This window comes from Lichenostomus cassidix, chromosome 11 (genome assembly GCF_008360975.1).
Source record: "Lichenostomus cassidix isolate B80296 chromosome 11, HeHo_3.0, whole genome shotgun sequence".
Taxonomy (NCBI): Eukaryota; Metazoa; Chordata; class Aves; order Passeriformes; family Meliphagidae; genus Lichenostomus; species Lichenostomus cassidix.
Window position 1 is genome coordinate 959,296 of NC_139492.1, and position 27,607 is coordinate 986,902.

At 59.6% G+C, this 27,607-nt stretch overlaps 3 protein-coding genes across 3 annotated transcripts; 1 reads left to right on the plus strand and 2 right to left on the minus strand.

The window, feature by feature from the left end:
* The first annotated feature begins 290 nt into the window (after positions 1-290).
* On the plus strand, positions 291-1,466 carry CHTF8 (chromosome transmission fidelity factor 8). Its single transcript, XM_085071299.1, has 3 exons — positions 291-390; positions 467-584; positions 659-1,466. The coding sequence occupies exons 1-3, from the start codon at positions 338-340 to the stop codon at positions 872-874; spliced, it is 387 nt and encodes a 128-aa protein (XP_084927425.1). The 5' UTR covers positions 291-337; the 3' UTR covers positions 875-1,466.
* On the minus strand, positions 1,330-5,600 carry HAS3 (hyaluronan synthase 3). The gene is made up of 4 exons (XM_085071298.1): positions 5,484-5,600; positions 4,074-4,694; positions 3,442-3,543; positions 1,330-3,338 (listed from the first exon to the last, which is right to left on the minus strand). The coding sequence occupies exons 2-4, from the start codon at positions 4,692-4,694 to the stop codon at positions 2,415-2,417; spliced, it is 1,647 nt and encodes a 548-aa protein (XP_084927424.1). The 5' UTR covers positions 5,484-5,600; the 3' UTR covers positions 1,330-2,414.
* Positions 5,601-7,251: 1,651 nt separating this feature from the next.
* On the minus strand, positions 7,252-27,408 carry TANGO6 (transport and golgi organization 6 homolog). Its single transcript, XM_085071300.1, has 17 exons — positions 26,709-27,408; positions 26,365-26,481; positions 25,489-25,615; positions 24,598-24,722; positions 23,961-24,123; positions 23,357-23,439; positions 21,198-21,310; positions 19,716-19,892; positions 18,269-18,395; positions 17,596-17,775; positions 14,900-15,034; positions 13,151-13,711; positions 12,899-12,956; positions 11,291-11,443; positions 9,273-9,424; positions 8,235-8,348; positions 7,252-7,580 (listed from the first exon to the last, which is right to left on the minus strand). The coding sequence occupies exons 1-17, from the start codon at positions 27,396-27,398 to the stop codon at positions 7,404-7,406; spliced, it is 3,252 nt and encodes a 1,083-aa protein (XP_084927426.1). The 5' UTR covers positions 27,399-27,408; the 3' UTR covers positions 7,252-7,403.
* Positions 27,409-27,607: the final 199 nt, after the last annotated feature.

Here is a 27,607-nt window from a genome sequence, read left to right on the forward strand (position 1 = left end):
CGCAACCGGGCCGCGGCACGGGGATCCAGGGCCCGGGGCGGCTCTGGGGCCCGCGGAAGGGATCTGGGCCTGAGGGTCTGGCGTGTCCGGGGGAGGCTGCAGGGCCCGGAGGGGGATCTGGGTTTGGGTGGTGGTTTCTGAGCACGGGGGTCTGTGGGGCGCGGGGAGGGGATGGGCTGCGGTGGGTCTGGGGGAGCAGTAGGACCCACTGGGAGGAGATCTGGGCTTGGGGATCGGTGGGGCCCAGGGGGGGTGGAGAGCCTGGGGGTATTCTATAGGGTCTGGAGGGGAAGGGCCAGGGACTCCTGCTCCCTTACCTGATCCCCCTGCCCTTACCATGTCTCTGCAGCCCCTGCAGCATCCCGACATGGTGCAGATTATCATCTCCAGGTGAGCCCCGTGGGTTTGGTCCCCGTGGCCCCTGTGCCAGCTGGGCCCTGAGTGACCCCCCCTGTCTCTCCCCCAGCAGTGGCACAGGGGCCCTGGCACAGTGGGTGCTGGTGGAGCTGCAGGGTGAGGTGGAGCCCCGGCAGAGTGGGGACCTGGCTGGCAGCCTGCTGGGAGACCTGCACTACACCCATGAGGTGAGGCTGGACACCACTGGGACCCACCCGGGACAGTCCAGCCCAGCCTCACCCTCATCCTCTGTTCTCCCCAGGGTGTCCCTGTGCTCATCGTGGGCCACCACATCCTCTATGGGAAGGTGGTGCAGCTGGAGAAGCCGTTTGCTGTGCTGGTGAAGGAGGGAGGAGGCCCCCAGCCCAGTCCCGGGGGGTCCCACAGCCGCTACACTGTCACTGCCCTCATCAAAACCAAACTGCTCTTCAAAACCCGCCCCAAGCCCATCATCACCCATGTGCCCAAGAAGGTGTGAGGGAAAGGATGTGGGCTGTGAACAGTGATCTGCTGCTAGAAAGAGCAGCAGGATCCTGGGGAGATTCAGGGCCTCATCCCTGTCCTGCACAGGGAACTCTGGGGCTGCTGGGTCCTGAGTCTGGGCACCCAGAGCTCTTCCTGGGTCACTCCTGCCCCCCAAAATGACTCTTCAGAGAGTGACAAAGGTCTGGACCACAGACCCTATGGGTCACCCCAGGGGACACAGCTCCTGGTACATAAGGACCTTGTCTGAACCTGGGCAGCAATGTCCCACCCCAGGGGCTGGCCACAGTGTCCAGCAGGTCCCAGGGATCCACAGAAGTGCCAGTGTGGAGATGTCTCCTTCTACTCCCTCCCTGCAGCTGTGGAGACACTGGTGCCAGGCAGGGACTCAGGACCAACCTCCCTTGAGTCAGGCAGGGGAACCAGGCAGCCTCCCAAAAACACGCCATGTGTCCTCACTGCAACTCTTTATTTCTGCAACTCCATCAGGATATAAAAACCAGCTCTTTCCGCCCGAAATATGAAAAAAATCCCCCTGGCAGGTTCAAAAATAAATAGATTTACAAACTGTCTGCAACAATACCAAAGAGCTACAAAATTCTTCTAAAAAACCTTGTATTAAATTAAACAAAAAACAGCTAAAAGCTCCGTCATAGAAAGGGGTTTTTATCCAAGTCCTGAAAAAAGGACCCACAGGTGAATTCTCTGGGGAGGGGAAAGGTTGGGAAGCACCTTGCCTAAATCCCCATCTTCCCGCTGTTGGGAAGGCGGCTGGGTGGTAGTGATGGGGCTGTGGGTTGGCCAGAGCGTGATGTGACTCCAAACGGTTTCCACCAGCACTCCGGCCAACACTCAGGCCCCCAGTTTTTCCATGCCAGGATCCCCCCTTGGCTCTTTGGCAAAGCTGAAGAGACCAGCTGCCCTCCTGGAGCAGCGAGACCCCCCGACAGGCCTGGGGGGCTCCCCGTGGGTACACACCCACACGCAGCCGTGGGGCACAGCAGCACCAGCCAGCAGTGCCGGCACCGCGCCGGACGGAGACCGTGTGTCCTGGGGGTGGGAAGTGCTGTAGCACCATGGAGGTGGGACTGAAATCCCTATAAAAAGCACCAACAGGTGGAAGATTCTGGAGTGAGGTGGGGGGAGCGTGGCCAGCAGCGCTCCACACCAGGATGCTCCATAGGGCACAGTGGGATGCGGCCAGCAGCACCTGGCTGGGTGATGGGCAGCCCTGGCTTGGCCTCTCCATGGCCAGCTTGGGATGGTAAAATGAAAATAAAAGGAAAATAAGCATATTAATAAAGGAAAAAAGCAAGATGTCAAGATCTGATGAGAAACGCCAAGGGTTGGGAGCGCTCAGCGCTGCCCAGCAGCTCCGGGATGGGGAAAAAGGGACTGGGGGTGTTCACTCCAGCATGTGGGATCACCCCAGCACATGGTGGTTCTGGGATGGGAAGAGGGGACGGGGTTGGTTACCCTGACACATTGGATCACCATGGCACGCAGGATGATCCTGGCACAGGACCACCCTGCTGTTAGACCTCAGTGAAGACCAGCCCACACTGCTCCTGCCGCTTGCCGCAGCGGCGAGCAACGATAGCCAGGTAGAGGGTGAGCAGGGCCACCCAGTAGCAGGCATAGAGGATGGCACCTGAGATGAGGAAGGCTACCTCGGTCTCGCTGAACAGGTCCTGGCTATAGGCAGTGTAGGCCAGCCCCCCCAGCAGCACTGCCACCCACACCGACACCGGCAGCAGCCCCACAAAGTTCACCACAATGGTGCGGCGCCCCGAGGTGCCCCAGCCCGACTTGTTGATGGTGGCAATGGCGAAGATTTTGGCAGGCAGCAGGCTGGACATGTAGAGGAGGGCATACAGGGACATGAAGATCATCTCGGCATTGCCACGCAGGAAGCAGGCATAGGTGGCCTTGATGACACCCACCAGCTGCACCGTCAGCAGGAACAGGAGGATGTTCCAGATGCGGCCACGGTAGAAGAGCTGGATGACAGTAGCGATGAGGAAGAAGGGGAAGAAGCCGGTGACCACCGACTCGTAGGTCATCCAGAGGTGATGCTTGTGGAACCAGAGTGCATTGTAGAGCCACTCGCGGAAGTAGGACTTGCTCCAGCGGGTCTGCTGGTTGAGCCAGCGCAGGTACCGCGTGGGCGTCTCCGTCAGGCACTTGGAGCGAGCCGTGTACTTGGTCCGGTAGCCCAGGCTGAGCACGCGGTTGGTGAGATGCCGGTCGTCCCCGAAGCTGCACTTGCTGCCCAGGAAGGTCTGGTGGTACCAGTCCTCGAGGAACTGCTGCAGCAGCGCGTTGCGGTACATGCCCAGCGGGCCGCTGATGCATTGCACGCACCCGAAGTACGACTGGCACGCTCGCTCCACGTTGAAGGCCATCCAGTAGCGCACGCTGCTCAGGAAGGAGAGCCACGAGTCGTACTTGTTCAGGATCTGGGGAGAGGATGGATGTGAGCCCCAGCAGTGCCGCAGCCCACCGGCACTCCCAGCCCTGCCCTCGCCCCGCCGCCCCGGGGTGCCCTCCCTCCCAGGGTACCTGCACGTCGCCGCCGACGCCGCCGACGCGGGGGTCGGCCTCCAGGATGCGGAGCATCTCGGCGGTGCAGGCGGGGTCCAGCACCGTGTCTGAGTCACACACCTGGGGGCAGAGGGAATGTCGAGCCCCGCTCCCGCCGCCCACGCGCTCCCGGCAGACAGCCCAGCCCACAGCCAGGCAAGCCTGAGCCGCGGATGGCGAGACCGGGCAGAGCCCTGGAGACCGGCAGGCGATGGCAGGGAGCAGAGCAGCCAAGGGTACCAGGGCACTGCTCCCCAGGACACCCATCTCCGGCTGCTGCCGCTGAGGGAGACCTGCCCCTGTCGCCACATGTGGGCATCTGGCACACAGTGCCACACTGTCGCACAGGAGGACACCATAGCAGGGCACATGCTGAGGTGATGAGACAACCCCATGGCCAGCAGTGTGGGCAGGGCTCAACCCTTCGGCTACCCCAGGGCCAGTCACCCCCAGCCCCGGTGGCTCATGTCAGTGCACGGGGACAGATGAAGCACCAAGCACCCAGTGCTGCTGAGGATTCCCAGGGCTGCTCCCGTTCCACCCACAGCCCCTCTGCCTGGCCGTGCAGGCAGGACATTCACTGCCCACGTTCCCCCAGCCCATGCATCCACCTGGATATAGTCCACGGAGTCTCCAAGCGCCCGGAAGGCAGTGTACATCACCTCCCGCTTCCCGCCCCACTTCTGGAGGATGCAGGAGTAGGTGTTGCTGCGCACCAGCGCCTGGACACGGGCCAGCCCTTCCCGCAGCCCGGCCTCCGTCTCCCCCTCGCCCTGCGTGTGGAAGTTGCTCTTCCAGATGTAGCTGCCAGAGTGCTCAGAGCCCATCACGTCGTGGAAGATGTCCAGCATGTAGGTGTCGTCGGGGCCGTTCCCATCCACCACCATCACCACTTTGAGGTCAGGGAAGGCGATGCGCTTGACAGAGCGCAGGCACTTCGTCAGGTAGTCGGGATCCTCCTGGAAGGCGGCGATGCAGAGAGCCACCGAGCGCCCCGGCCGCACCGGCCGCCCCTCGTCCCGCATGCGCCGGTGCTCCAGGAAGGCGAAGAGGCTCTGGATGAAGAGGTGCAGTCCCAGGATGGCCCCGTAGAGCCCGAAGGAGAGGTAGTGCTTCTCCGTGTGGATGAACTGGTACCCTGTGACGTAGGCGGCCAGGATTCCCCCCAGCACCGCCACGGCGAAGAGGCTGGTCCCCACAACACGCAGGGCCGTGGAGAGGCTCCCTGGCATCTAGGGAGACACAGGGCACCATCAGGGCAGGAGCGGGGGAACACCTTCCCCATCAGGCCACCCAGAACGCAAAAGCGGGATGGCCCTACTCCCCTGCTGCCCCACAGCCACCCTGTCCCTCGCCGGTCACTGGTTTGGGGGTGCCACCTTCCCAGAGCCTCCATGGGGCCAGAAGAAGTGTGGGGGTCCCACACACCCCACTGTGTGTGATGCCGAGTGAGCTGCAGGGGTCCCGCATACCCCACCGTGTACAGTGCCGGCACCCCCCGTCCACCCAGGCAGGACCACGGCTGCTCCCGAGCGATGGCCGGGCTGGAGGACAGGGAAGGGCACGGGCATGTCAGGCACCAGGGTGTCCCCGGCGAAATCACAACCGCCCAGAGCTCTCCTCCACCCCGCCCGGGACCCCCGGCTGCGGGAATGGCAGCACGCAGACCTCCACCCCGCTGCGGGATGGGACGAGCGGCGCGGGCAGGACGGGACTGCGGAGCTGCACCGGGACGCGAGAGCGGACAGGGGGTGCGGGAGCACGTGCGGGGGTGCGGGCAGGGCGCAGAGCCAGCTCCGGGGACCCCCCGGCGACACCTGCCGGGCAGCCCCCTCCGGCTTCCCCCCAGTCCCTCAGCCCCCGGCGCTCCCGGCTCCTCCCGGTCCCGCAGCCCCCGGCGCTCCCGACTGCCCGTTACCCCCGGCCCCGCAGCCTCCGGTGCCGCCAGTCTCGCAGCACCGCGGGGCGCCCCGAGCCGGCACCGGCGGGGCCGGGAAGGAGAAGGAGGGACCGGGACTCACCGTGGAGGTGGCGGTGCCGCCGCTCCCCGCCCGCCACCGCCGCCGCTGTGCGCCCAGCCCGGCCCGTGCGGCCCCTTTATACCGCGGCGGGGCCGGCACCGCCCGCAGCCCGCGGGGGCCCCGCCCGGCACCGGCACCGGCACCGGCACCGCCGGCACCGCCCCCGGCACCAGCACCGGCTCCGGCTCCGCCCGCAACCCCCGGGAACCCGCCCCGCACCGGCAGCACCTGGCACCGGCCCCAGCCCCGCACTGCGGGAGTGATGACCGGCACCGGCAGCACCGGCGGCACCGGCATCAGAGGCACCAGTGCTGCACCGGCGCTGGCATCATCACGGACATCACGGCACAGCTGCCTCACCGGCAGCGGCTCAGGTGCTGCACCGGAACCGGCATCACCATCACCCGGCACCGGCACAGAGCCACGGAGCCGGGACCGGCCACTCCATCTCCCCGCCCCGCTCCTGGAGCCCCTCTCATGACACCCACGTGTCACCTTCCAGTGTCACCGTGTTTCCCCGCGGCTATGAGCCACCCGTGTCACCCAGTCCCTGTGGCTGGTGGGTGCCGGGGCAGAACCAGGGTCATCCCGGGGACACCAGCACTTTGTCCCTGTGCCGGCCTGACGGTAGGGGACAACCAGCACCGGGAGGGGTCATTCTGAGTCTGTAGGAACCACAGCCTCGACTCGGGGCTCAAATTCAGCACTTTTGGGTTTCTCACCCCAGTCGTGTCCTGCTGTGCTGGGAGCTGGGTGCGAGGTAATGCCGGGATTGGGCCGGAGAATGCAAGTGCCAGGAACTGGGAAAGGGGATTCCTCCAGCAGTGCAGGCAGATCCCCTTCGCTGACACCTCCAGCACTGGGGTGATGCTGCCTGGGAGCTTCCCAAGCATCTGGAGTGAGTAGTGAGGAACCAGTGAGCCCATGGATGAGGCAGGGATCTGGTGGCACCCTTGGCACCACCAGCAGGGCTCCCACATGGCCACAGTGGGGCACAGGGGTGTGAAGCCCAGCACAGTGGGGTCAGACTGGCATGGTCATGCCTGTGCCACCACCACAGTGCTGGGACAGGGACAGCATGTCAGCACCTCACAGCTCTCCCTGTACCCTCATCCTGGATCCCTCACTTTTGGCTGTGCCTTTGGCTGCCCAAGGTAGAAACCAAACTCTCCAACTCCAGCATAGCTGCTGCCTTGCTCCCAGCAGCAGGATGGCCAGACACATCCTTGCTCCTGGAGGCAGCATGGACAGTGCCCAGCCAGTGGCATCAAATCAAGAGACTCTTCATTCCAAATTCCTCCTCTGCCATTCACGGCAGGCTCTGGACAGGCACAGCTGGTACACAAGTATCCCAGTGTGTGCCTGTGGTCAGACACCAACATGGGGAGTGACAAGGAGCACTCAGCCATCGCTGCTCTCTGGTGAGGAGAATGTGCTCCCACAGCCTGTGCACTCACAGCACGACTTGCACAGGATGGAGACACAGCCTCTGGACCCTTCAGCATCCTCGTGGTGTGAGTACAGTGCCAAGGAGGGGCCATGGAATTCCACTCTGGGGGTGCAAACAGCAGAGCCCCCCTTCCTCCTGACTCCCCTCAGGGACAGCCACACACTCGGTACCAATGGGCCAAAGGGAGCCCAAGGCACTGGCCCTGCTGGCTGCTTCTCCAACCCAAGGCTTGCCCAGGGGGTGATACCCGCCCTTCCACAGGACCCAGGGGTGGGGATGTGGCTTTGCGTGGCACCACAGACTTCACAGACACAGGGCTGGGTATGTCTCTCTTTATTCCCACACCTCGTCCCAGCGAGGTTCCCTCCATGTCTGACACCACCAGCGGCATCCTGGAGGGCACTTCCCTCGGGGAGCCACCAGCCCTGACCCCAGAGCAGGAACAGTTCATTTCCACGGGCTCAGCGCCACTATGGCAGCACCACGATCTTCTTCTCCAGCGTCGGTGGGGGGAACAGGACCCTCCTCATGGCGTTGTCCAGCTCCTCCAGCGCCAGCTGCGCGTGCAGCACCGTCGGGCCGTCGCGCTCTGCCGTCACCACGTGCTTCAGCAGGCGGTACAGGTCCCGCAGCACGTCCTGCAGCACCTGCACGGCGGGGCAGCGTCAGCAGCCGTCGGCACCTCGCCTGCACCGCACCCTCGGCGTGTCCCGGCAGGAGCGGGGCTGCCCCTTCCCCTGGCACTGCCGGTGCCGGGACACCGTGGCATCGCCGCCACTGCCGGCCACAGCCTCGGCCCCCCGTGACTCAGTTTCCCCACATGCTGGCAGCACGTTGCAGTGATCCTCCAGCACAGGGGCACCAGGGCATGCCGGGATCCTGGCTGCAGGGATTCCCGTGGGGAACTGGCTGTTTCCTCCACAGGAGCTGAGTCCCAACATGCTTGTTACTGGGAATTGCGGAGGGAAGCCACAGTGGTGGAAAAGCTGGGCATTTCCAAGTCAAATCAGTGATGAACAACTCCCACGGCTCCCAGGAGCTGGCATGGCATGGCACTGCCCATGGCACAGCCCAGCACTTCAGGGAGACACCCCCACAAAGCCCCCCTTTCCCAGGAACTATTGAGGGAACCCTTTAGTGGGGGATGCCCAAACTCAGCATCTCAGTCCGTCGGGACTTTCCCTGGAAGCTGCTTGGGAATGAGCATTGCAGCCCTTATGGAGCAAGGGCTCTCCCCAGGGGATGCCCAGGAGCCTGTTGGGGGCTGTCTCTGCCCCAGAGACAAACAAGGGGTGACCCACCTCAGTGACCTTTTCGCTCAGCCCCCGTAGCAGCAGCACCACCACGTGCACAGCAGCTCTTCGCACCTCAGCCTCAGGGTCTGTCCGGGCTATGGCTGTCACACAGCAGGTGACCTGTGGAGACAGGGCAGGGGGACATCAGCAAGGACTGAGAGATGCAGGGGATCCCATCAGAGCAGCCACTGAGGTGTTGGTGATGTCCCAAGGATGACAATGGGACCCCCATGTCCTGTGGGGCGCGTGCTCTGAGCAGCTCCTGCCACGGTCAGCAGCACATGGATGCCTCAGGAAGCTGTATAACAGTCTGTATAAAAATCAGGCAGAGCCAAAGGAATCTCATTAAATCCCAGCAGTGACAGCCGGGAGAATTAGCAGAGCTCGCGCCTTCCCGAAATAGCTGCGTGTGGCTCATTGGCATCATATCAACTGCCAGAATCCACCGGTGCCGAGCGGGAACCAAGGGGAGAAGCCTGAGTGCCAAATCCATGATGTCTCACTCTGGAAGCCCCGAGGGGGAAGCTCTGGCTCCTGTGGGGCATAGACCTGTCGGCTCCAGGGCTGCTGGGCCCCCAGGAGTCAGGCTCACCCCATTGGGATCACAGCTCCAGCAGCTCTGGCAGCCGTGTCTCAACCACAGCCTGGAGCCGGGGCGAGGGCCAGATCCGTGATACTGATACTGATATCACAATAACAATAATTGTGATAACGGGAGGGTAACGAGGTGTCATTAAGCGGGAGGTGTCTCTGGCAGCCACCACTTGTGCCCCCAGGTCTCCTCTGGCAGTGGTTGCCATGGGTGGAGCAGACACCTAAAAATCAGGGCTAGAACCTCCCTAGAGTTTGCTCCAGGCCCCGTGGCTTTTATACTCTCTAATATCAGCAATTGTCACTCGTGTTCTTTATGGAAATGTTCCATTTCCATATGGAAATGTCCCATTTCCATGTCGTCAGCAGCCCAACCATGGGCTAATGTACCTGCTTGTTAATGAGATGGCCCTATGCTCCCGAGGCAGGATGGGGAAAGGATGGGGCTGGTACCTCCTGGACGATGGATCCCAGCTGGAAGCCAAGGTGCTGGCAGAGCTCGCCCAGGTTGGAGAGGCTGCTGGCGCGCAGGGCACTGTCGGGATCCCGGGCACCCCGCAGGAAGGCCCGGATCAGCGGCTCCCGGTGCTGGAACACCATGTCCCCTGCAAGAGAGAGCACAGCTGTGTGTCACCAGCATGGAAAGGCCCAGCCTTCCTGTCAGAGACCTGGCTCCTTTGGGAACAGATGGATGGGGCATCTGCCTTGCAGCACCACCCAACAGCTGGATGCAACATCTGGAGCACGGCTTGTGCCCCTTGGCACACACCTGACAGGACAGACCTTGGGGACCTTAGGCACACCCCAGTCCTCCTGTGGGGTCACTCATGGTCCTGCAAACACACCAATTCCCACATCACCCAGACCCAAGCCCCTGCCCCAGTTAGCATCCAGAGGGGCTGTGGAAGTGTGACCTGCTAATGAGAGCTCAGGCCTGTGCTCAGCATCCACAGCCATCCCAGGGATGTGCTCATCCCACAGCAGCTGAGCAGCTGAGTGCCCCATGGTGTGGGCACATCTCCCACCGGGCAGGGCCTCAAGGGGTGGAAAGAAAGCTCCAGAAGGCCAGCTGGCCTGTGAGTTCCATAGTTTTTCAGCTCTCCCAAGCTCTGGAAGCTCCTCGGACGATGGTGTCCTGCAGCAGGCAGAAGCAGTGGGATGGACACCTTGGGATGCCCCAGGGTGTGGAGACAGGAATGATCCTTGCAGGCAATGGAAGGTCCCCATTGCCCTGCATGTGGAGGCTCAGGGCTGGGGTCTGCAACAGGATGGGGCAGCTCAGGACAGCACTGTGATGCCAAGGACTTGCTGGGAATGCATCCTGCATCCCAGGACTTGGAATTATAGCAGCATGAGCAGAGCAGGGTGATCCAAGCAGGATGCATCCCCTCCAAAGCAAACAGTGCACCAGCCTCTGTGCCAGATGGCTACAGAAGGGGCATGGAGCACTTCCTTTCCTCTCCTAGACAGGGAAAGCCGCTCCAGTGGGATGGCAGGAAAAAAGCATGGCAGTCCCTCGGCAGAGCAGGAGAGCTCAGAACCACAGAGAGCAGAGCAATCCTTGAAGTGCTGGGTAAATCCTCACTCTCAGATGCTGAAGCTTTGCAACAGAAACAACTTGGTGCAATTTGTTCTATAAACACGCCAGCGAGCTGGGACGCGCCGGAGCTGCTGCCCGCGGCAGTGGCACCACGGGGAGTGGGGAGAGCGCGGTGCAGGTTGTGCCACCATTGCCAGGGCAGCTGCCAAGGGAAACCCCACACCAGGCCAGACACACGGACACTGCCCAGGGGAGTCTGGGACCGAGGGGCTCTGAGCTGATCTCTGGAACCCCACAGGAGACAGTGGGATGGCCTGTCCCCACCCCGGTGGCACAGCCTGGCACTGGTGAGATGCCACAGCTGGCAGAGACCAGGGATGCCACTGGGGCAAGGGGACATGGCAAAGGCCACAGGGCAGTCACAGTCCCAGGGCTCGGAGGGTCTGGGCTCCTCAGGGGCACCCCCAGCCAAGAACACAGCGCCTGCTTGGTGACCAGGGACCCCCACCCGGCTGTCCCAGCACCATGGACACCGGCTGCCACCTCCTTGGCCATGGAGAGCTCCAGCTGTGTGCCCCCACTGGCCTGGCCTCCTCCACAGAGTCAGATGAGGCATTTTAGGACGTGTCCCAACAGCGGCTGCCGGAAAGGCCTCATCCAGCTTCTACCCCTCAGCCCTGCATGTCCGGGCACTTCCCGGCAGTCTCCGAGCCCGGCGCTGCCGACCAAGGGGATGGTGGGCTGCTGGCAGGACCCATCATCCTGCTCCTGCTGCCGGCAAACCCTGGCCAGCTTCCCTTCAGCTTCCAGACCCTTCCCACCTCCTGAAACCAAAAATCCCCTGTGGGCTTTTGGCCTGGGATTTGGTGAGGCTGAGCAGTGCTGTGGCTGCTGGCAGCAGGCAGTGCTGTGCCCATGGCCATGAACTCACCCAGAGCCCGGGTGACACGCATCAGCACCTCGCCCAGCTTCATCCTGGTGACAGCGGCCGTGGCATCCTCTGTGCCCTGTGCCGGGCACTCGTACTGTGCCAGCAGGATGGGCAGGATCTGCTCTGGGTACTCACTGGAGAGCAGGGCAATGCCTGGAGGGGAGAAAAGCTGGAGAATCAGTCATTCAGCAGCTGGCAGCAGGTGCCTGCTTACTGCTGCTGGGTGATGCCCTTTGACCCAGTGTGGACTTGGTGCGCTGGGGACAGCTGGGCACTGCAGCCAGTGCTTGGGCACGGGGTCTGGTCACTGCTCCCAGATCCTGGCCATCGGCAGATGGTGCCAGCATGTCCATGTCCCTGCCAGATTTGCCTGGCCCAGACTGGGAGCAGAAGCCAGAGTGTGCTGCATGCCTGCTGCATCTCCCTGGGGATGATGACGGATCAGATCCCAGATGCAGGGATCAAACCCTTCTCCAGCCCCATTGCCCTTTCATGAACACACTCCAGCCCCTAAATGTCTGTCTTGTCGTAAGAGAGGCGTGGTGTGGGGTCCAGAATTCCACCAGCATTCCAGGCGTGGTGTCCAGTACAGCAGGATCACTGGAGGCTGGCTCCATGAAACCCAGCAGTGCCACAACCAGTGGCTCAGCCCCAGCCTCACCGCTGTGACAGGGACTGTGGGGACAGTCGGGCATGGCCACCAGCCCCATGTTCGGCATGGCACGGCTCGGCATGGCACAGGTGCTGCTGCCACGGGCCGGGTGAGTCAGCGCCGCAAGGAACCGCGTCAGGGTTAATCACCAAACGTGCGGCAGCTGCAGCGGCGCGTTAATCACCGACGGTTACAGCCTTTGTGCTTCAGCCGCGGGGCAAGGACAGACCCGTCCCTCTCAAGACCGTACAGGCAGCGGGAAGCACGGTATAAACTCCTTTCCCAGCTGCTGCCAAAGGTTACCAACCCAACAGCAGTGGTGCCAGCACCGCTGTGGGCCGTGGGAATGGCACCTCCCTCCCATGGAAGCCAGTGGACTGTGACTGGCTGTCATCACACAGAGCACCCGTGTCACCCCGGTGTGAAAGCACCTGCCCACAAATCCCAGGGGCAGCCCGGTGCTGCAGGGCTGTGCCAAGTGTGACTGAGTAAGCACTGACCCGACGGTTTCCTGGGAAGGGGTGTGAGTACTCAGGAACTGCCACCTTGGCCGAGCCCTGAGGCAGCACCAATGGGCCCCCTGGCCCTGCTCCTCTGCCAGCTCTGATGAACAGACCCTTCAGTGGGTGCCTGGCCAGGGTGCCGGGGCTGTGCCCACATTGTGCTGGAACTGCAGCCCCAGCTGGTGGCACACACGTGGCACAGGGATGGTGACCTGCTCCAGCGAGTGAGAATCACTGGGAGATGAAGTCTCCAACTTCAGGAATTCAGCATGGAGCCCACATGTGGCCCCAGGCTTGATGGAACAGCATGAAGCCACAGTCTGGGAGGGCAGGAGATGCTGAGCCATCAGCCTGGCCATGGCTCTGCTGCTCTTCACTCCCACAGCCCAGAGTTCCCAGCACAAAACCTTCCCTTACAAAGTGCTGGCACTCATCCCAGCAGACACCACTCACCTTGGATGGCTGAGAGGTAGACAAAGGCATCCTCATGCTGCACATTCTCCAGGAACACCTGGAAGGAAGGAAGTGCCATCAGCAGTGACCCTGGGCTGGGCCAGCAAGGCCAGAGACCTCCGATAACTGTGACCACGTCTAGCCTGATGGCACATTCAGCACCAGCTCTGCTGGCATGGGGCATGAGACAGGGGACACAGCAGGAGACAGGGACCAAGACAAGGGACAGGGACCACAGCAGGAGCCTGGTACCTGCAGCAGCTTCTCCTGAAGCTGAAGTGCCTCCGGATCCCGCTGGGTGACCAGGCTGGCGAGGCGGCGCAGGGCAGCTGCCCGGCTGGGGGGCTGGGGGTCGTAGGCTGACACCAGCAGCTCCTGGAGCCCAGCCGAGGCCAGGCTGTCAGCACATGGGGCTGCAGAGGGACTGGTAGCACTGGGCTTGTGGCTTGTGCTCTGCTCTTCTCTCCTCTCCCCATGAGCCGAGGGGCTGTTGTGTCTGTGCCGTGGCAATGAGGAGCTGGGGGATCTGCTGGGAATGCCAGCAGGGCTCTGTGCCCCCCTGCCAGGGCTCTGTGCTCCCATGCCAGGGCTCTGTGCTCCCGTGCCAGGGCTCTGTGCTCCCCTGCCAGGCTTCCTGCCCAGCACACCATCAGCAGCAGCACCCACCGTGCCGGGGGAACAGGCGCCGTGGGTGCAGATGGCGATGCGCAGGTCTGAGGCCAGCTCCTGGGTCAGAGGCTCGGGGTAGGTGCAGGACAGCTCCTCCAGCAGTGGCACCAGCCGCTTCAGCACTGCGAAATCGCTGGGGTGGAGCTGTGGAGGGAGGAAAGCAGTGCTGGCAGCAATGTAACAAGGGTTCACTCCCTGGGATGCTGCGGGGTGAAGAGCCCCAGAGGCCATGCATAGCCCCAGCCCTTGAGCCAGGCTCCAGGCATCACGAGCTCCTCTCGGCCCAGTGCCAATCCCAGCCCTGGCATCTCCAGCAGCAGCCAGGGGAGAAGGTGGCAAGAGTATGAACCTGAAGAACAGCGGTGTCTATGCTTGGGGGCCAAGCCAGGACACTCTTGGCATGGCAGCCACGGCCTATCCCGAGTGGCAGAAGCTCCTGCCCTAACCTGGATTTAACTGCTAGAATCTGGGATGTGAGGCCTGGAAAGGGGTGCTTTAGCAGAGATTTTGGATGATTGCATAAAACCCCTTGCCTGCTGAAACCTAAACAGCTCTGCAACTGCTTCCAAAACCTTTCACATTCCATTTTCCAAATTATGTCACTCCCATTAACGCCAAAGTGGGAGCAGGAGCTTGCCTGGGAGGGGCCCATTGCAGCCACAAGGCTCTGGCTTGAACTTCTCTTCAATTACAGTTCTTTTCCCAGTGTTCGAAACTTAGCAACAAGAAACAATAAATGATCTTTTTCTGTTAACAGCTGGATTTCCCTTTGGGCAAATCCACGGATGAAGCTCAGTGATGGCAGCACATAAATGGATGTGCCACTGCTACCCATGGCAGCTCCACTGACACCCAAGTGACACAGAGCTCATATATATATATATATATATATATATATATATAGGTATTGCAATGTACCTGAGAGATATAAATAACAATATAAATATGTATAAAATGTAAATATAAAAATGAAAGAGGATTTTCAAGGGTACAGCCCACATGAGAAGTTCACAACGCTCTGCAGCCAGAGTCTGTGACCGTGTGGGGATGCAGAGGGTACAGCACTGGTATTTAAAGATGCTCTATGTGACTGTACTGCTCTGTCAGTGACTTTTTGGAAGAGATTATTAATTAGTTAATTGGGCTCTTGGGGGTGCCCTGCTCAGATCAAATCCTTAGTCAGCACCCTGGCACTACCCCAAGGAAAAATCATATATATATATATGTGTATTTAGCTAAAGGCTGTGACCAAGCAGGGACCCCAACCCAGGGCACCCAGATGTGCTGGGCATGGCAGTGCCCACCCCCCGAGCCCCCAGGCTCACCCCTCACCTGGACAGCCCCGCCGAGCATGGCGGCCACCAGCCCCATGGCCATGGCGAGGGTCTGCGCCTCGGCCGCCGCGCCAGGGCCCTGCGCAGGGTGGGCACAAGCTCGGCGCAGCACAGCAGCCACAAACTCCTCCACCTGCATGGGAACAGCTGTCAGGATGGGGACACCCCGAGCCACCTCCTCTGCAGCTCCCTCTGCCTCTGCCCCAGCTGAGTCTCCCCATCCCACACAGTTCTCTAGAGCAATTCCATACAAATTCAAGGAGTGTTTGGACAACACTCTTGGGCACAGGGTGGGATTGTTGGGGTGTCTGTGCAGGGCCAGTTGTACTTGATGATCCCAGTGGGTCCCTTCCAATTCAGAATATTCTGTGATTCTGTTATTGTGTGAAACCCTTGCCATTTTCCTCCTGTTGCCACTACCCCCATGCCAGAGTGGGCTCAGCCAAGTCACATCCACAACTGGGACAAGGTGATGGTTAAAACCATGGGGTCTCTCAGCAGCAGAGAGCAGAGCAGGATCCCAGCTCCATCTCTTCCTCCTGCCTGGCTTCACCATGGGATGGAAGCTGAAAAGCTAACTGGAATAGTCCCAGAGGGAAGGCCAAGGTGGTGGCCACAAGGGTGTGTATGGAACTGCCCTAGGGAGCTGGAAATTCCAGAGCCAAGCAGCTCCAGCCCCTGTCCACAACTCTCTGTACCAGCCTCCCCCTCACCCTGCAGAGCTGACACTCCAGCCAGGCCATTTCCTGTGTTCTCACTTACTTTGTGATTTTTCTCACATATTTTTATATATTTTATATTGTATGTAATATATATTTTTATTCCACAAGCCTGTAATGATCCTGCCTGATTGGCATTGGCCTTCTCCACACTTGGCACCAACACCTTCCTGCCATCCTAAAAAATCTTGAAATTAGGGATCTGATGCTCTCCATGCCTTATCTTCTCCCAGACAAGCACAGGAAGGGGTTGCATCAGGGTCATTTCTACCTAGCAGGTGTGTTGCAAAAAAAGAGGAACTACTGTGTTCCTACTTTGGAAAACAAAGTGCAAGGGCAACGAGGTCCTATTGCACCAAATCCCAAATTTCCAGTCCCCAGGGCACTGGGTGCAGGCAGCATTTCCTCAACTGCCAGCTTCCTTAAGAACATCCTTTAAGCAAGGAGGGAGGCTGTGGGAAAAGGCTTTTGGAAAAGGCTGCGTAACAGGCTCAGATACCTGCTGGGATAATTATTCCACAGAAGGAATTCCATCAAAAAGTAAATAAGCGAAAAAAAATTGGAACATTTGCTTTCACAACACAGTGATACACAAGCTGAAGGGGTCAAAATTATATATAGTGTAAAAAAAAAAAGAAAATGGTGAATAAATAATAGTAGATGGCAACTGAGAAAAACTTTAAAAAGTAATCTAGAAAAAAAATTAATGTGGGAGGGAAAATTTGAAAAATACAACACTGGGGCATGGTTGTGTCTCAGGGAGGAGGAGTGAATCCTTGGTGCAGTGAGAAAATCAAGTTGACCTTGGTTATGGAGGAGAATATGTAAATAAAATAAATGTGCAGTTGGGGGGGTGCAGTGGCTGCTGTTCCTGGGCTCCAGCTTTGGAAGGATGGATCCCACTTGCTCCAACCCCCTTAGGGCCCCCCAAACGCCCCAGGGAACCCCACACTGCAGAACCTGCTCAAAGCCTGTCCCTGTCCCAGCCCAGGGGCCTCCCTGAAACACAACCCCAGGCAGGAGGATAATGGATTTTTTGTCTGGATTTCTTTGGTGGTGGGTTTTTATCCCAGACTCCCAGCTGGACCCTGAAACCTGGCAAAACCCTTCCCCATTTCCCACCCCGACTCTCCGGCCCCAGCGGTGGGTGTGATGGGGAGGCAGGTGGGGACAAAGCACCGCTGGCTGTGTCCCCTGTGCTGCTGAGCACACAAAGGCTCCTTTGTCCCAAAGGAAACGTGAGGAAACCTGCCTGAGCCACGACTACCTCTGCCCATGGCAGCACAGAGAGCTGGCATAGCTGGGGCACTGGGGGAAAAACTGTGATAAAAAACAGGAGGCGGAAGTTAAAAGAAACCAGATCTGCAGGGGATCTGCAGGGGATCTGCAGGGGATCTGCAGGGGATCTGCAGGGGATCCACAAGGGAACGCCATGCTGCCCTTGGCACTCAGCTGCCTTTGAACCAGCACAGCCAACCCCATCCAAGGTGGGCTCAGGGGGAAAGATGTGCCTTATTTTAACAACCCTTTTTGAGACCAGGCTCAAGGAGCTCCAGTGCCCTTTGAAATCACAATATTTAATAAATTTGGTACTGCCCTTTCACGGATGTAGGAGCACAGTTATGCCAACCAGGCTGCTCCTATCCAACCTGGCCCTGGACACTTCCAGGGATGGAGCAGCCACAGCTTGTCTAGGCAGCTGTGCCAGGGCCTCCCCATCCTCACAGGGAGGAATTTCTTCCCAATATCCCATCTAACCTTGCCCTCTGTCAGGGGGAAGCCATTCCCTATGTACTGTCACTTCAGGCCCTTGCACAAAGTCCCTGTCCAGCTCTCTTGGAGCTCCTTTACGTACTGGAAGTTTCTCTAAGGTCACCCTGGACCCTTCTCTTCCCCAGGCTGAGCAATTGCAGCTCCCTCAGCCTTTGCTCCTGGAAGTGTTCAGCTCATCTCCCCGGGCTTTGCCATGACCAACCTGCACAATGTCAGTGAACACGGTGTCAGAGACGCCTTCGCACAGCGCAGCCACGAGCTGCAGGACCAGCAGCTTCCTCCCCTGCCTGGCCTGGTACTGCTCCAGCTCCAGCAAACTCCCTCCAGGCTCCACAGATGGGTTTGGAGCCACATCGTCCTCTGCAGCCACCTGAGTCAGCTCCTGCCGGGAAGGGAGCGCAGGGCATGGAGAGGCAGTGGTCAAACACTGGGAACCGGGAATGCCGGATGACTCCTCACACCACCACCCTTCCAGCTGGTACATGAAGGTCTCTGAGAGCTGTCCACAGCTCCTGGGTGTCCCATTCCTATCCCCTCCTGTGACTGTGGGCTGGGGACACAAAATCCCAGTCCAACCCAGGCCTGGAGGGATTGGCGGGGGCTCCCCGTGGGATCAAAGGAAGCAGGTATGGGGCCCCTCTGCTACAGCCAAGGAAACAACAGGGATTATTCCCAGCCTCCAACACACTGCAGACATGTTGTTCAAACAGCCCAGGGAGGGATGAGGGTTAACCCCTTCAGGGACAGCACACAGGGCTGCTCCAGCACATGCCATACCCCAGAACACACAGGGGGATGACCCTTATTTTGCCTTCTGCTTGTCCAGGGAACCCCTTCCCACAGGTGTGCCCCAACCAGGGACTGGCTGCCCTCACCTGCAGGCAGTGGATGAAGAAGTCTCCAGCCAGACCACTCTTCTGGCAGTGGGACAGGAGCTCCACCAAGCTCTCCACATGGCACTGCTCTGAGGAGATCTTCTGGTACAGGGCCTCATCCTCATCGCTGGAACAGGTCACTGTGTCACCAACACAAACACACCCAGAACCCCCTGACCCCCAGACTCCAGGGCATGGTGAAATCCCAGTCTGCATTTCCCTGGAAGCCTTCCTTCCCAGCATTTCCCAGCAGAGCCCTGGAGGCAGCTGAGCCAAACACTGCCCAGGGGATTTGGGCTCTGTTTATTAACTATCCTGCACTCTTTAACACGTTTCATCCAGCCATCCCATAAAAAACAGGATTAGTGCTGGCTAAGTTAGGCAGTGGTCAGAGCCGTGGAAGCAGGGGCATGGGCAGAGCCAGGGCCAAAACAGAACAAGCTCAAAGTATTCCCAATTTAAGCAAGGTAGAGCTGCTTCAAGGGAGAATGGTTTCCCACTGACCAAAGGTGGGTTAGATAGGATAATGGGAAAGAATTATTCACTCTAAGGGTGGACAGGCCCTGGCATAGGGTGCCCAGTGAAGCTGTGGCTGCCCCTGGATTCCTGGAAGTGTCCAAGGCCAGGCTGGACAGTGCTTGGAGCAACCTGGGACAGTGGAAGATGTCCCTGCTCATGGCAAGGGATGGAATGAGATGAGCTTTAAGGTCCTTTCCAACCCAAACCAGCCTGCAATTCTAACTCAGGTCAGAAACAGCGTGGAAAGAAGCCAAACCAAATGTACTTGCAGGGATTTTGCTGCAGGTTCTCCCAGCTCCCAGCACACCCATGCCTCTGCCTGCCCCACAGTGCTGCCCTGGGCTCTCCTGCCAGCTCACAGCCCCTCTCTTCACACCCAACCTCCTGCTGCCACATGTCCCAGGCTGCATGGCTGGAGACTAAAGGCTGCAGTTTATTCCCAGCATGGCCAGCTCTGCCTCTACTTAGAGACCATCTGCCTGCACCAGAGGAGCTCCGTCTGTGGTCTGTGAAGCTGGCACTGCCACAGCCTGTGCTATGACAGTGCCACCTGTGCCCGAGGGATTCTGCTTACTGTGTCACCAGGCAAGCTTGGGCTGGAGGTTGGAAGTTGAATTTGGGGATTGAAAAAGCACATCCCATTCCCAGACTCTGCACAGGCAGGGCTCAAGAGTCAGGAGAAGCAGGCAGGGAGTGCACACCAATGCTCAGGTGGAGCATGATGCTTTTTGGGGCTGGAAGGCAGAGCTCTGCACCACGTCCAGGGAACCTGGGGACTGTGTGGAATCATCACCTGCCTGGACTCAAGGGAATGAGACCCCAGTGAGATGGCACTGGCAGCCCTCTGCTTGCCCAGGCTCTCTCTGCCAGGCTTCCCAGGAGAGCCCTGGGTGCTGAGTGACCCTGGGGACTGTCCCACAGCACTCACCTGATGGTTTCCTCCACCATGACGGCAGCACCGCCCTCGCTGCCCACACGGAGCTGGCACTGTGGGTGAAGGGTGGGCACATGGCTGCTCAGCCCAGCCAGGCCTTCCAGCACAGCCAGGGACTGCTCCCGCTGAGCCTTCTCCAGGAACCACAGCAGGATCTCCTGGCATGGGGAGCTGCCAAGTAGAAAGGAGCCAGTGGTGGCATTGCTCTGCCCACTGCACCCTCCCTGAGCTGTGTTTTGGGATGAGGGACATGACTGGAGTGCTCCAGAGTGGCCACGGGCTCTTCTTGGGATGCTCCAGCTCCTGGCTCTGGCAGCTGAAGGCATTTCTGCCTGTTTCTAAGGGGATCAGCAGCACATCCTGCCCTTCTGCTACTCCCAGATGGAAGGATTTGGGTCCCTCCACACTTCAGGCTGGCAAGGAAGGGAGCACTGTGAGCATCCCTGGCACACCCTGTCTGTGCCTCACACCGAGGTGACAAGGACTGGTGGCAGTGCCAAGGGAGAGGAGGAAGGACGTGGGAGCACTGAGGTGGCATGGGGAGCCCTGCCAAGGAAAGAAGCAGGTTAATGAGGTGGAGCAGCCGCGCTGGGCTGTGCCAGGGGTCGGGAAACCCGAACACTTCCAGGCAGCTGCGGGTTCAGTCATCCCTGCCAAATTCCTTAGCAAAGGAAGCAGTGACTGCTGGCCCAGCAGCAGCGTGAACTTGGCACGTTCCACCAACTTGTCACAGCACTCGCTGCTCTTTGAAGTGATTAACGATGCCTTTAATAACAGCAGAGGCCGTGTCTACACACACCTTTTAGGGAAAGCCTCCACACGCCAGGATCACCAGAGCACAGCATTCCACCAGGAATGTTTTTACTAGGCTGGTCCTAACTCCAGGGAAAGCCTGGGGGGAGCAAGTAGAGAGGACAGCCACACCTGGTCATCCCTGTCCCTGCTGCCACAACTGGCAGATGTGGTGCTTCCCACTGTACATCACTCACGGGGAGCTGGGCATGGTATGGGGGATCAGCTGCCAGGAGGTGGGTCCTGATTGTACCAGAAGAGAGTGATCCCAGATAGGAGAATGATCCTGTACTTCCAAGAGGCAGTGCTTAAACTGTTTATCCAGTTTTTATGCTATTTGTAGATCCTTCCAGCCAGTTTCCAGCATCCCTACTCCCATCCATGGACAACCACAATCCCTGCTCTAGGCAGAGCCACACTGAGCTCCCGAGGGCACACTGACTTCTACAAGGAACATTCTGGCTTCAGGGAAGACAAAAACTAACGTGAGAACTGCTTCCTCAGGCACAGGGCTGCCAGTGAGGTCGTGTGCCTGCCTGTGGTTACTGCCTGCTTGGAATGAGAGTGCTTTGGGATGAGAAGATGGATCTCTGCTCCTGCCTGTGCCCTGAGCGTGGCTGTTGGAGGCAGGCAGAGCTCAGCAGATGAAACCCCAGCAGAAGCCGAGAACAAATCCTCCCTTACCGTAAGTATGACACATTCTGCTTGGCGAAGGAATAGAGGGAAAAAACCACTCCCAGCACTGACTGTAAGGATCCCAGCAGCAGGCTCGAGCTGTCATTCCCAACCACATACACCTACAGAGAGAAGGGCACGGGGAGGGGAGTCAAACACCTGCGTGGGGCAGAGGGGAGTTAGGAACACGTGTGTGCACAGGGCAGCTGTCAGGGAGGGTGGTGGAGGGTTCTCAGCCTCCTCCTTCATTCTGGAGGCTGTCTTCCCTGATTGTGCCATATTCCCTATTAAAACCTGCCTTCAGCACCACCTTTCTCCAAGCATTTTCTTAACCACAGCAGGGCTCCAAGCTACAGGAAGGCTGCAGACAGCTATTCGGGAAGTCTGCTGCTTAGAGGTAAGGTCCTGCCTTACTCAGAGATGCAAAAGGCCCCTTGGAATAAGCAAATCTTTATGGAATTACTGCAAATCTCAAACACAGAGATCAGTCACTAGCAGGGCAGCTGGGCTGGTGGGTGCTGAGCTGAGGCACTGGGCTGTAGGGGCTCTGGGGGAATTGCAGGGCTCTGCTCCTGTCCTCCACCTCAGCCAGCTGTCAATGCCCTCCACAAACCCAGACCACCCTTCCCAGGCTCACTGCACACATCCCACCTTGCTGCCCACAGAGCACAGGAAACACACTCACAGAAGCCTCAGTTTCCTTTTGGATCCCTTTAAAGGAATTATCCAAAACTAAAACCTGGGTAGGATGCTTTCAGTCAGAGCCATAATGATGGGAAAATTTGGTCTAGAAAGTGATTAAATACCAAATCCTGCCAGCTGGACTCAGGGTTTACGTGTTCCTGTTTTGGAGGGCTCTCCCTCCCTCCATAGATTTTACCTTTGAAAAAAGGGTAAGACAGGGAAATAAAGTCTTTTCTCAAGTTCTCCACGGGATTTCCAGCTGTCTCAGGTTGCCAACTACCTGCTCAGAAGGTGCTGTTCCTTCACAGTAGAGTCCTCCTCTATTCTCCCATTCCTCACATCTCCAACTTCATTCCCCTCACCTCCAACCTTCTCCTCTCCACACCTCCAACCTTCTCCCCACACCTCCAAATTCCTCTCCACACCTCTGGCTTCCTGTTCCCCACACCCTGGACCTCCACAGCAATCCCTGTTCCAGGGCTGGAGGTGCCCTGGGGACAGACCTGCCCAAGATGCTCCCCACACAGCCCTGCCCTGCTCCACTAATGCACACAGGGTTTTTTCCCTTTGCTTAATCCCCACGGAGCCATTCCTCCTCCCCAGACCGTTGTGTACACAAAGCCTCCCCGATGAAGCCCCAAGGATGGTTTCTCACTAAGCATCAAATGACACTTGCTAGGCAAGAAACCCCCCCAGACGTGGGGTCCCCTCACTAATCTGGCTGCTGTCAGGCCTCCAGTGCTCTGCCATTAAGGAGGGAGCCACCACAACCCCCCCAGCACTGCAATGCGAGGGAGCAGCCCTCCAGACCGGTCTCTGCCTGCCAGCCAGTTACAACAGATCATTACTGGGAAAATAGACAACAATCCCAGCATTTAAGAGCTTAGCCTGCCTCGGGGCATGCCAGGAAGCAAGTCACCAGCTCCTGAAATTTGAATTCCTGGACTAGAGATGTCCTTCTGGGTTGGAACGTGCAGCAGGAAGCTGCTGGAGCCTGCAGCGTGGCACTGGGGATACTGGTGGGAACGGCAGGAAATGGAGATATGAGAGGAGGTGTCACAGGAGACACCTCCACAAAAAGCCCTCATCCTTCATAGGAAGCACAAGGATCGACCCCAGCAATCCCCCAAATGCCAGAACCATGATCTGTGCTCCAAGGAAACCTTACAGCTCCTTACAGTGCCTAAATGGGCTCCAAGAGAGCTGGAGAGAGACTTTGGACAAGGGCCTGGAGTCACAGGACAAGGGGGAATAACTTCCAACTGCCAGAGGTGGGTTAAATTAGATACTGGGAAGGAATCCTTCCCCTTGAGGGTGGTGAAGCCCTGGCACAGCCCATGTAGAGGCTGGGGAACTCCTGCAGATGGAGGTGAGGTGATTGAGCACGACTGCAGGAGACACCTGGTTTGTGTGGTCCAACACACACTGAACTGCCCACCAGCTCCCAAACCAGCTCTTTTTCTCATCCAAAGCAGACATCATACCTTGAGCACATCTTCCACACAGCTGCCCAGCTCTGCCTCTGGCACCAGCACCGCCCCTGCTGCCAAATCCTCCAGTGACAGCTCTGAAAGCAAAGGGCAGAGACATGAGCCCCCACAAAACAGCCCAGAGCCCCCAGCAGCAGAGCCACCCCACCATTCCCTACACTCAAAAGCACTTCCATAACTCCCTTCCCTCCCCATGGGAACAGACCAGCCCTCATTAGCTGTGTTAATTGTGCTGCAGTGCTACAAACCCCCAAGGACACATGGAAACCAAGGCAGACCACAACTGGGAGATGGATGGTTCCCTGGAGAGCTGCTGGTCAGCGTGGGGAACCGATGGCTTCTGTGTGGAAGCCCAGAACAAGGGTGTCAGACTGGGAGCATTTCCCAAGGAGAACACAGCAGAGCCAAACTGCTCAGCTCCCACGCTGCACTAACTGGACTCCAGTAGGAGTAAACACGGTGTAACCAGCCAGACTGATGGTCAGCATGGAGAGCTGGGCTCCCACACTCCACAGCCTGGCTGCTGGCCCGAGGAAATTCGGATGGAGTGACAAAAACCAGCGAGGAGAGAAACCAGACCCTTCCCTGCTCCGGGTACCTGTGGCCTCGGAGCAGCGGCGGAGCGGCGCCAGCAGGGGCTGCAGCAAGTGCCTCTCTGCCAGCTCTGGCTGCTCCCTGGCCATGGTGAGCAGCGTGGTGGTGGCCACACGCTGGAACTGCCGCGCTGCCGCTTTGTCCTGGATGTGCAGCAAGTCCAGAATCTGCAAGAAAAATCCACGCTAAAGGAACAAGGATCAGCATCCCCTCAGAGGGGGAAGCCTGGCTCCTTGCAGCAGCCAAGCAGCCGCCCATGTGCTGCCTTGCTGGGCATCTGGCATGACATTCCATGTGTGGAAGAGCCAGTGTCCTTCCCACGCACGCAGGATGCCTTTCTGGGCTCAAACCAGAAGCCCGCAACACTCCCAGAGCCAAAGGCTGGAAGCAAGAGCTCCACACAGAGCTCTGTGAAGCACAGTGCCAAGCACCTCATGTCATCAGACAACATCATCCAGCATTTCATTTAAACATGGAAAATTCAAGAGTGGAAACATGTGCCACTGCCAGAAAAACACATCCACATTGTGCTGGCTTGAGCCAGGCCACACTCAAGCAAAAGTAACAGCCCCACCACTCTCCAAGCTGGGAGAGGAGTGGGGAGTGGGGACATTCCCCAGCAGAGGGGACAATGGACTTACCTGGGGGCACACCTGTCTGTAGTAGTCCTCGAGGGACAGGCACTGCTGTGGGCAGGCAGCCAGGATCTTCCCAACTGCATCGCACTTCTTCCAGTCCAGAGCTGCTGTTTCAGTGCCAGCACTGCCTGCAACAGCAGCAGAAATCCCGGATCAGCTCTGACCCACGGCCAGCTCTGGCCAATGCCAGGTGTTCCTAGCCAAGAATTGGATTTTGAGCTTTTACTGCTCTTGTTAAACCAAGCATCTTTCAGGAGACACCTGAACATAAGGATAGAAAGGGGGAAATTGCTGAGCAAGAGCTTTGATAATGGAAGACAACTTCCACAGCCAGGTGAGTGAGCCAAAGGGTGGGAGAGGTCGTGCTTGGATGGTACCATCAGGTTGGAGCTGGCTGGACGAGATTTTGGCACTAAAAACTGTGGGATTCAGCTTTTGGAGAGCAACAGCTTCCCTCCCTGGCAGGACACGGAGAACAGGGGATGGGATGGGATGGGATGGGATGGGATGGGATGGGATGGGATGGGATGGGATGGGATGGGATGGGTCTCACTGTCCCTACAGCCCAGTGCTCAGCATGGCTCCCACTGCACTGGCACTAGGACAGGGCATTCCCGCTCTGGACACACACAAGGTGTGACTCCATCGAGGCAAAAACAGGATAAATTGGCTTGGAGCCTTTCAGTGTAGGCCTCAAACATAGTGTATCCCAAATTAGGGCAGTTTGGGAGCTTAGCACAGTCAAACTCTGTGTGTCACCAAGTCACCTAGGCCTGGCACAAGCTAGTTCCCACACCCAGCTCTGGTGGCTCTGCCCTCCTGGGCCTCTCATGGGATGAAGTGTCTCACACACCTCTGAATCTGTGATCCTGGGACCCAGAGCCCGCCACTCACCATCTGTCCCCTCCAGGACACCCCGAACCACGGCCTGCACCCCGCTGGGCCTCAGCAGCCTCTCGGACAGCAGGTGCCCGCAGAGCCGCCGCAGCCAGGCTGGAGCTGCCCTGGCACCCAGAGACCTCTGGAAGGGAGCAAAGGAGCAGGGTAAGGAACAGATCTGCACACACCTGTGCCAGCCCCACCTCTGGGCAAACAGCCCATGCTGTGACAGACAGCATAGGACACGGACAGGCTTTGAATTGCTGCTTCACCTGGTAGCTCAAAGCAAACCAAGAATTAACGAGAGATGTCAGCCCTCAAGTGCTTAGCATGTTATTTCATCTCTGCAAGTGTCCAAGGCCAGTTGGATGGGGCTTGGAGCAACTGGGTCTAGTGGAAGGTGTCCCTGCCCATAGCAGGGGGTGGAACGAGATGAACTTTGAGTTCCCTTTCAGCCCAAGCCATTCTGCGATTCCATGGTTCTATTAAGGGCATTAAAGAACTTATATAATGCCTTTTTAAAACAACACTCGAGAGATTCCCCAACTCCTCCTCCCCGGGAGGGTTTGGAATGGCCCCAAAGAGCAGCAGGTGCCCTGTGTCATGCCCTGAGTGCCAAGGGTGAGGTTTGGAGGAGCAGAGGCTGCACTTGGCCGGGCACAGCACATGAGGGTGCCAAGCCAAGGTGGCACGTGCTGCGATGACAGTCCCTGCCACACCCACACCCCCTGCACAGCAGGGCTGCAATGACACACACCCAGCAGCCTCGCCAGCGCTCGGGGATGGGTTTTTAAGGTGTAAGAACATTGCCAGAAGAGCAGCACCCTCGGACAGTGGCAACCACGGGAGTACGGACCCCGATAGCCCCGTGCCGGGGATGGTCCCGGGTACCTGCTTGGGCTGTCCCTGCAGGACGAGCAGCTCCTGCACCGCCAGCGGCTGGTAAACACGGTCCAGGATGTCCCGCAGGGCTTCCCGGCACCGCGCTCGCTCCGCTTCCGAAACACCCTGCAACAAAACATACCAGGGCTGTTGAGAACAGCTTGCCTGGGCACTGATCGCCCGGTGCCGATGGTGTGCCGGTGCCCTGCAGCCCCTCGCTGGGCTCCGTGTCTCCCGTCCCTTCTCTCACACGGGGAACTGCGGGCAGGACACGGGAGGGCCGGGCTGGGGCTCGGTTGGGCACCCGCACCGGCACGGGGAGCGGGGACACGGGCTGCGAGTGTCGCACGGACCTGGCAGAGGGCGGCGGGGCCGTGTCCCAGCACGCAGAGCCCGGCGAGGAGCAGGCGGAGGTGCCGGGCGAGCAGCGGGGCGCCCAGGGCCGGCAGCCGGGCCAGCTCCACCAGCGCGCCCGCCGCGGCCAACAGCCGAGCCCCGCGGCTCCCGGGCGGCGGCCCCAGCCCCGGCCCCGGCCCGAGCCCCGGCGGCAGGTGCGGCAGCAGCCCCAGCCCCACGGCGGCGCGCAGCGCCCGCCGCACCGCCCGCTCCTGCCCCGCGCTCAGCGTGTCGGCGCCGGGCGGCGGCGGTGCCCCGGGAGCGGCGGGTGCGGCGGGGACGGCGGCGAGGGCGGCCAGGCGCTCCTTGAGGCACAGCAGCAGCGCCAGCAGCCCGCAGGCTGTCGCCCAGCCCGGCTCCGCGCCCGCCGCCCCTGCCGCCAGCGCGGGCACCCGGGACAGCACGCTCGCCCGGAGCTCGCGCAGCGCGGCCCAGCCCGCTGCCCGCGACAGCCGCTCCTCCAGCGCCGCTGCGTTCCTCCGCAGCGTCTCCGGGCACAGGGCGGGCTCCGGGCCGGGCTCGGCAGCGCTGTCACCAGCAGCAGGCGGCCCCAGCAACAGTTCCAGCGCCTCCACCACACGGCCAGGCTCCGGGCCCGGCTCCGCGTCGCCCGCCATGTTGGGGCCGCTGTCGGTGGGCGCTGCCATCTTGGGTGGGTCAAGCGAAGGGGCGGGGCGGCACTCGGCCGCCATGGCGGGGAGGTCGCCCGAGGGGCGGGGCTGGGTGCCTGCCGCCATCTTGGGGCGGTCGGGAAAGGGAGGAGAAACTTACCGGAGAGCTGGGCGGGATTTGGGACAAAGTGGGCAGGGACAGGACGGGAATGGCTTCCCACTGCCGGAGGGCAGGGTGAGATGGG

Coding starts and splice junctions, on each gene's coding strand:
- TANGO6 (XM_085071300.1), bottom strand. CDS start 27,398: ATGGCAGCGCCCACCGACAGCGGCCCCAACATGGCGGGCGACGCGGAG. Junction 24,723..25,488: donor TGTCCTGGAGGGGACAGATG/GTGAGTGGCGGG, acceptor CTGCTGTTGCAG/GCAGTGCTGGCACTGAAACA. Junction 11,444..12,898: donor CTACCTCTCAGCCATCCAAG/GTGAGTGGTGTC, acceptor TCTCCCCTCCAG/GCATTGCCCTGCTCTCCAGT.
- CHTF8 (XM_085071299.1), top strand. CDS start 338: ATGTCTCTGCAGCCCCTGCAGCATCCCGACATGGTGCAGATTATCATC. Junction 391..466: donor GTGCAGATTATCATCTCCAG/GTGAGCCCCGTG, acceptor TCTCTCCCCCAG/CAGTGGCACAGGGGCCCTGG. Junction 585..658: donor ACCTGCACTACACCCATGAG/GTGAGGCTGGAC, acceptor TGTTCTCCCCAG/GGTGTCCCTGTGCTCATCGT.
- HAS3 (XM_085071298.1), bottom strand. CDS start 4,694: ATGCCAGGGAGCCTCTCCACGGCCCTGCGTGTTGTGGGGACCAGCCTC. Junction 3,544..4,073: donor ACTCCGTGGACTATATCCAG/GTGGATGCATGG, acceptor CTCTGCCCCCAG/GTGTGTGACTCAGACACGGT. Junction 3,339..3,441: donor GCGTCGGCGGCGACGTGCAG/GTACCCTGGGAG, acceptor TCCTCTCCCCAG/ATCCTGAACAAGTACGACTC.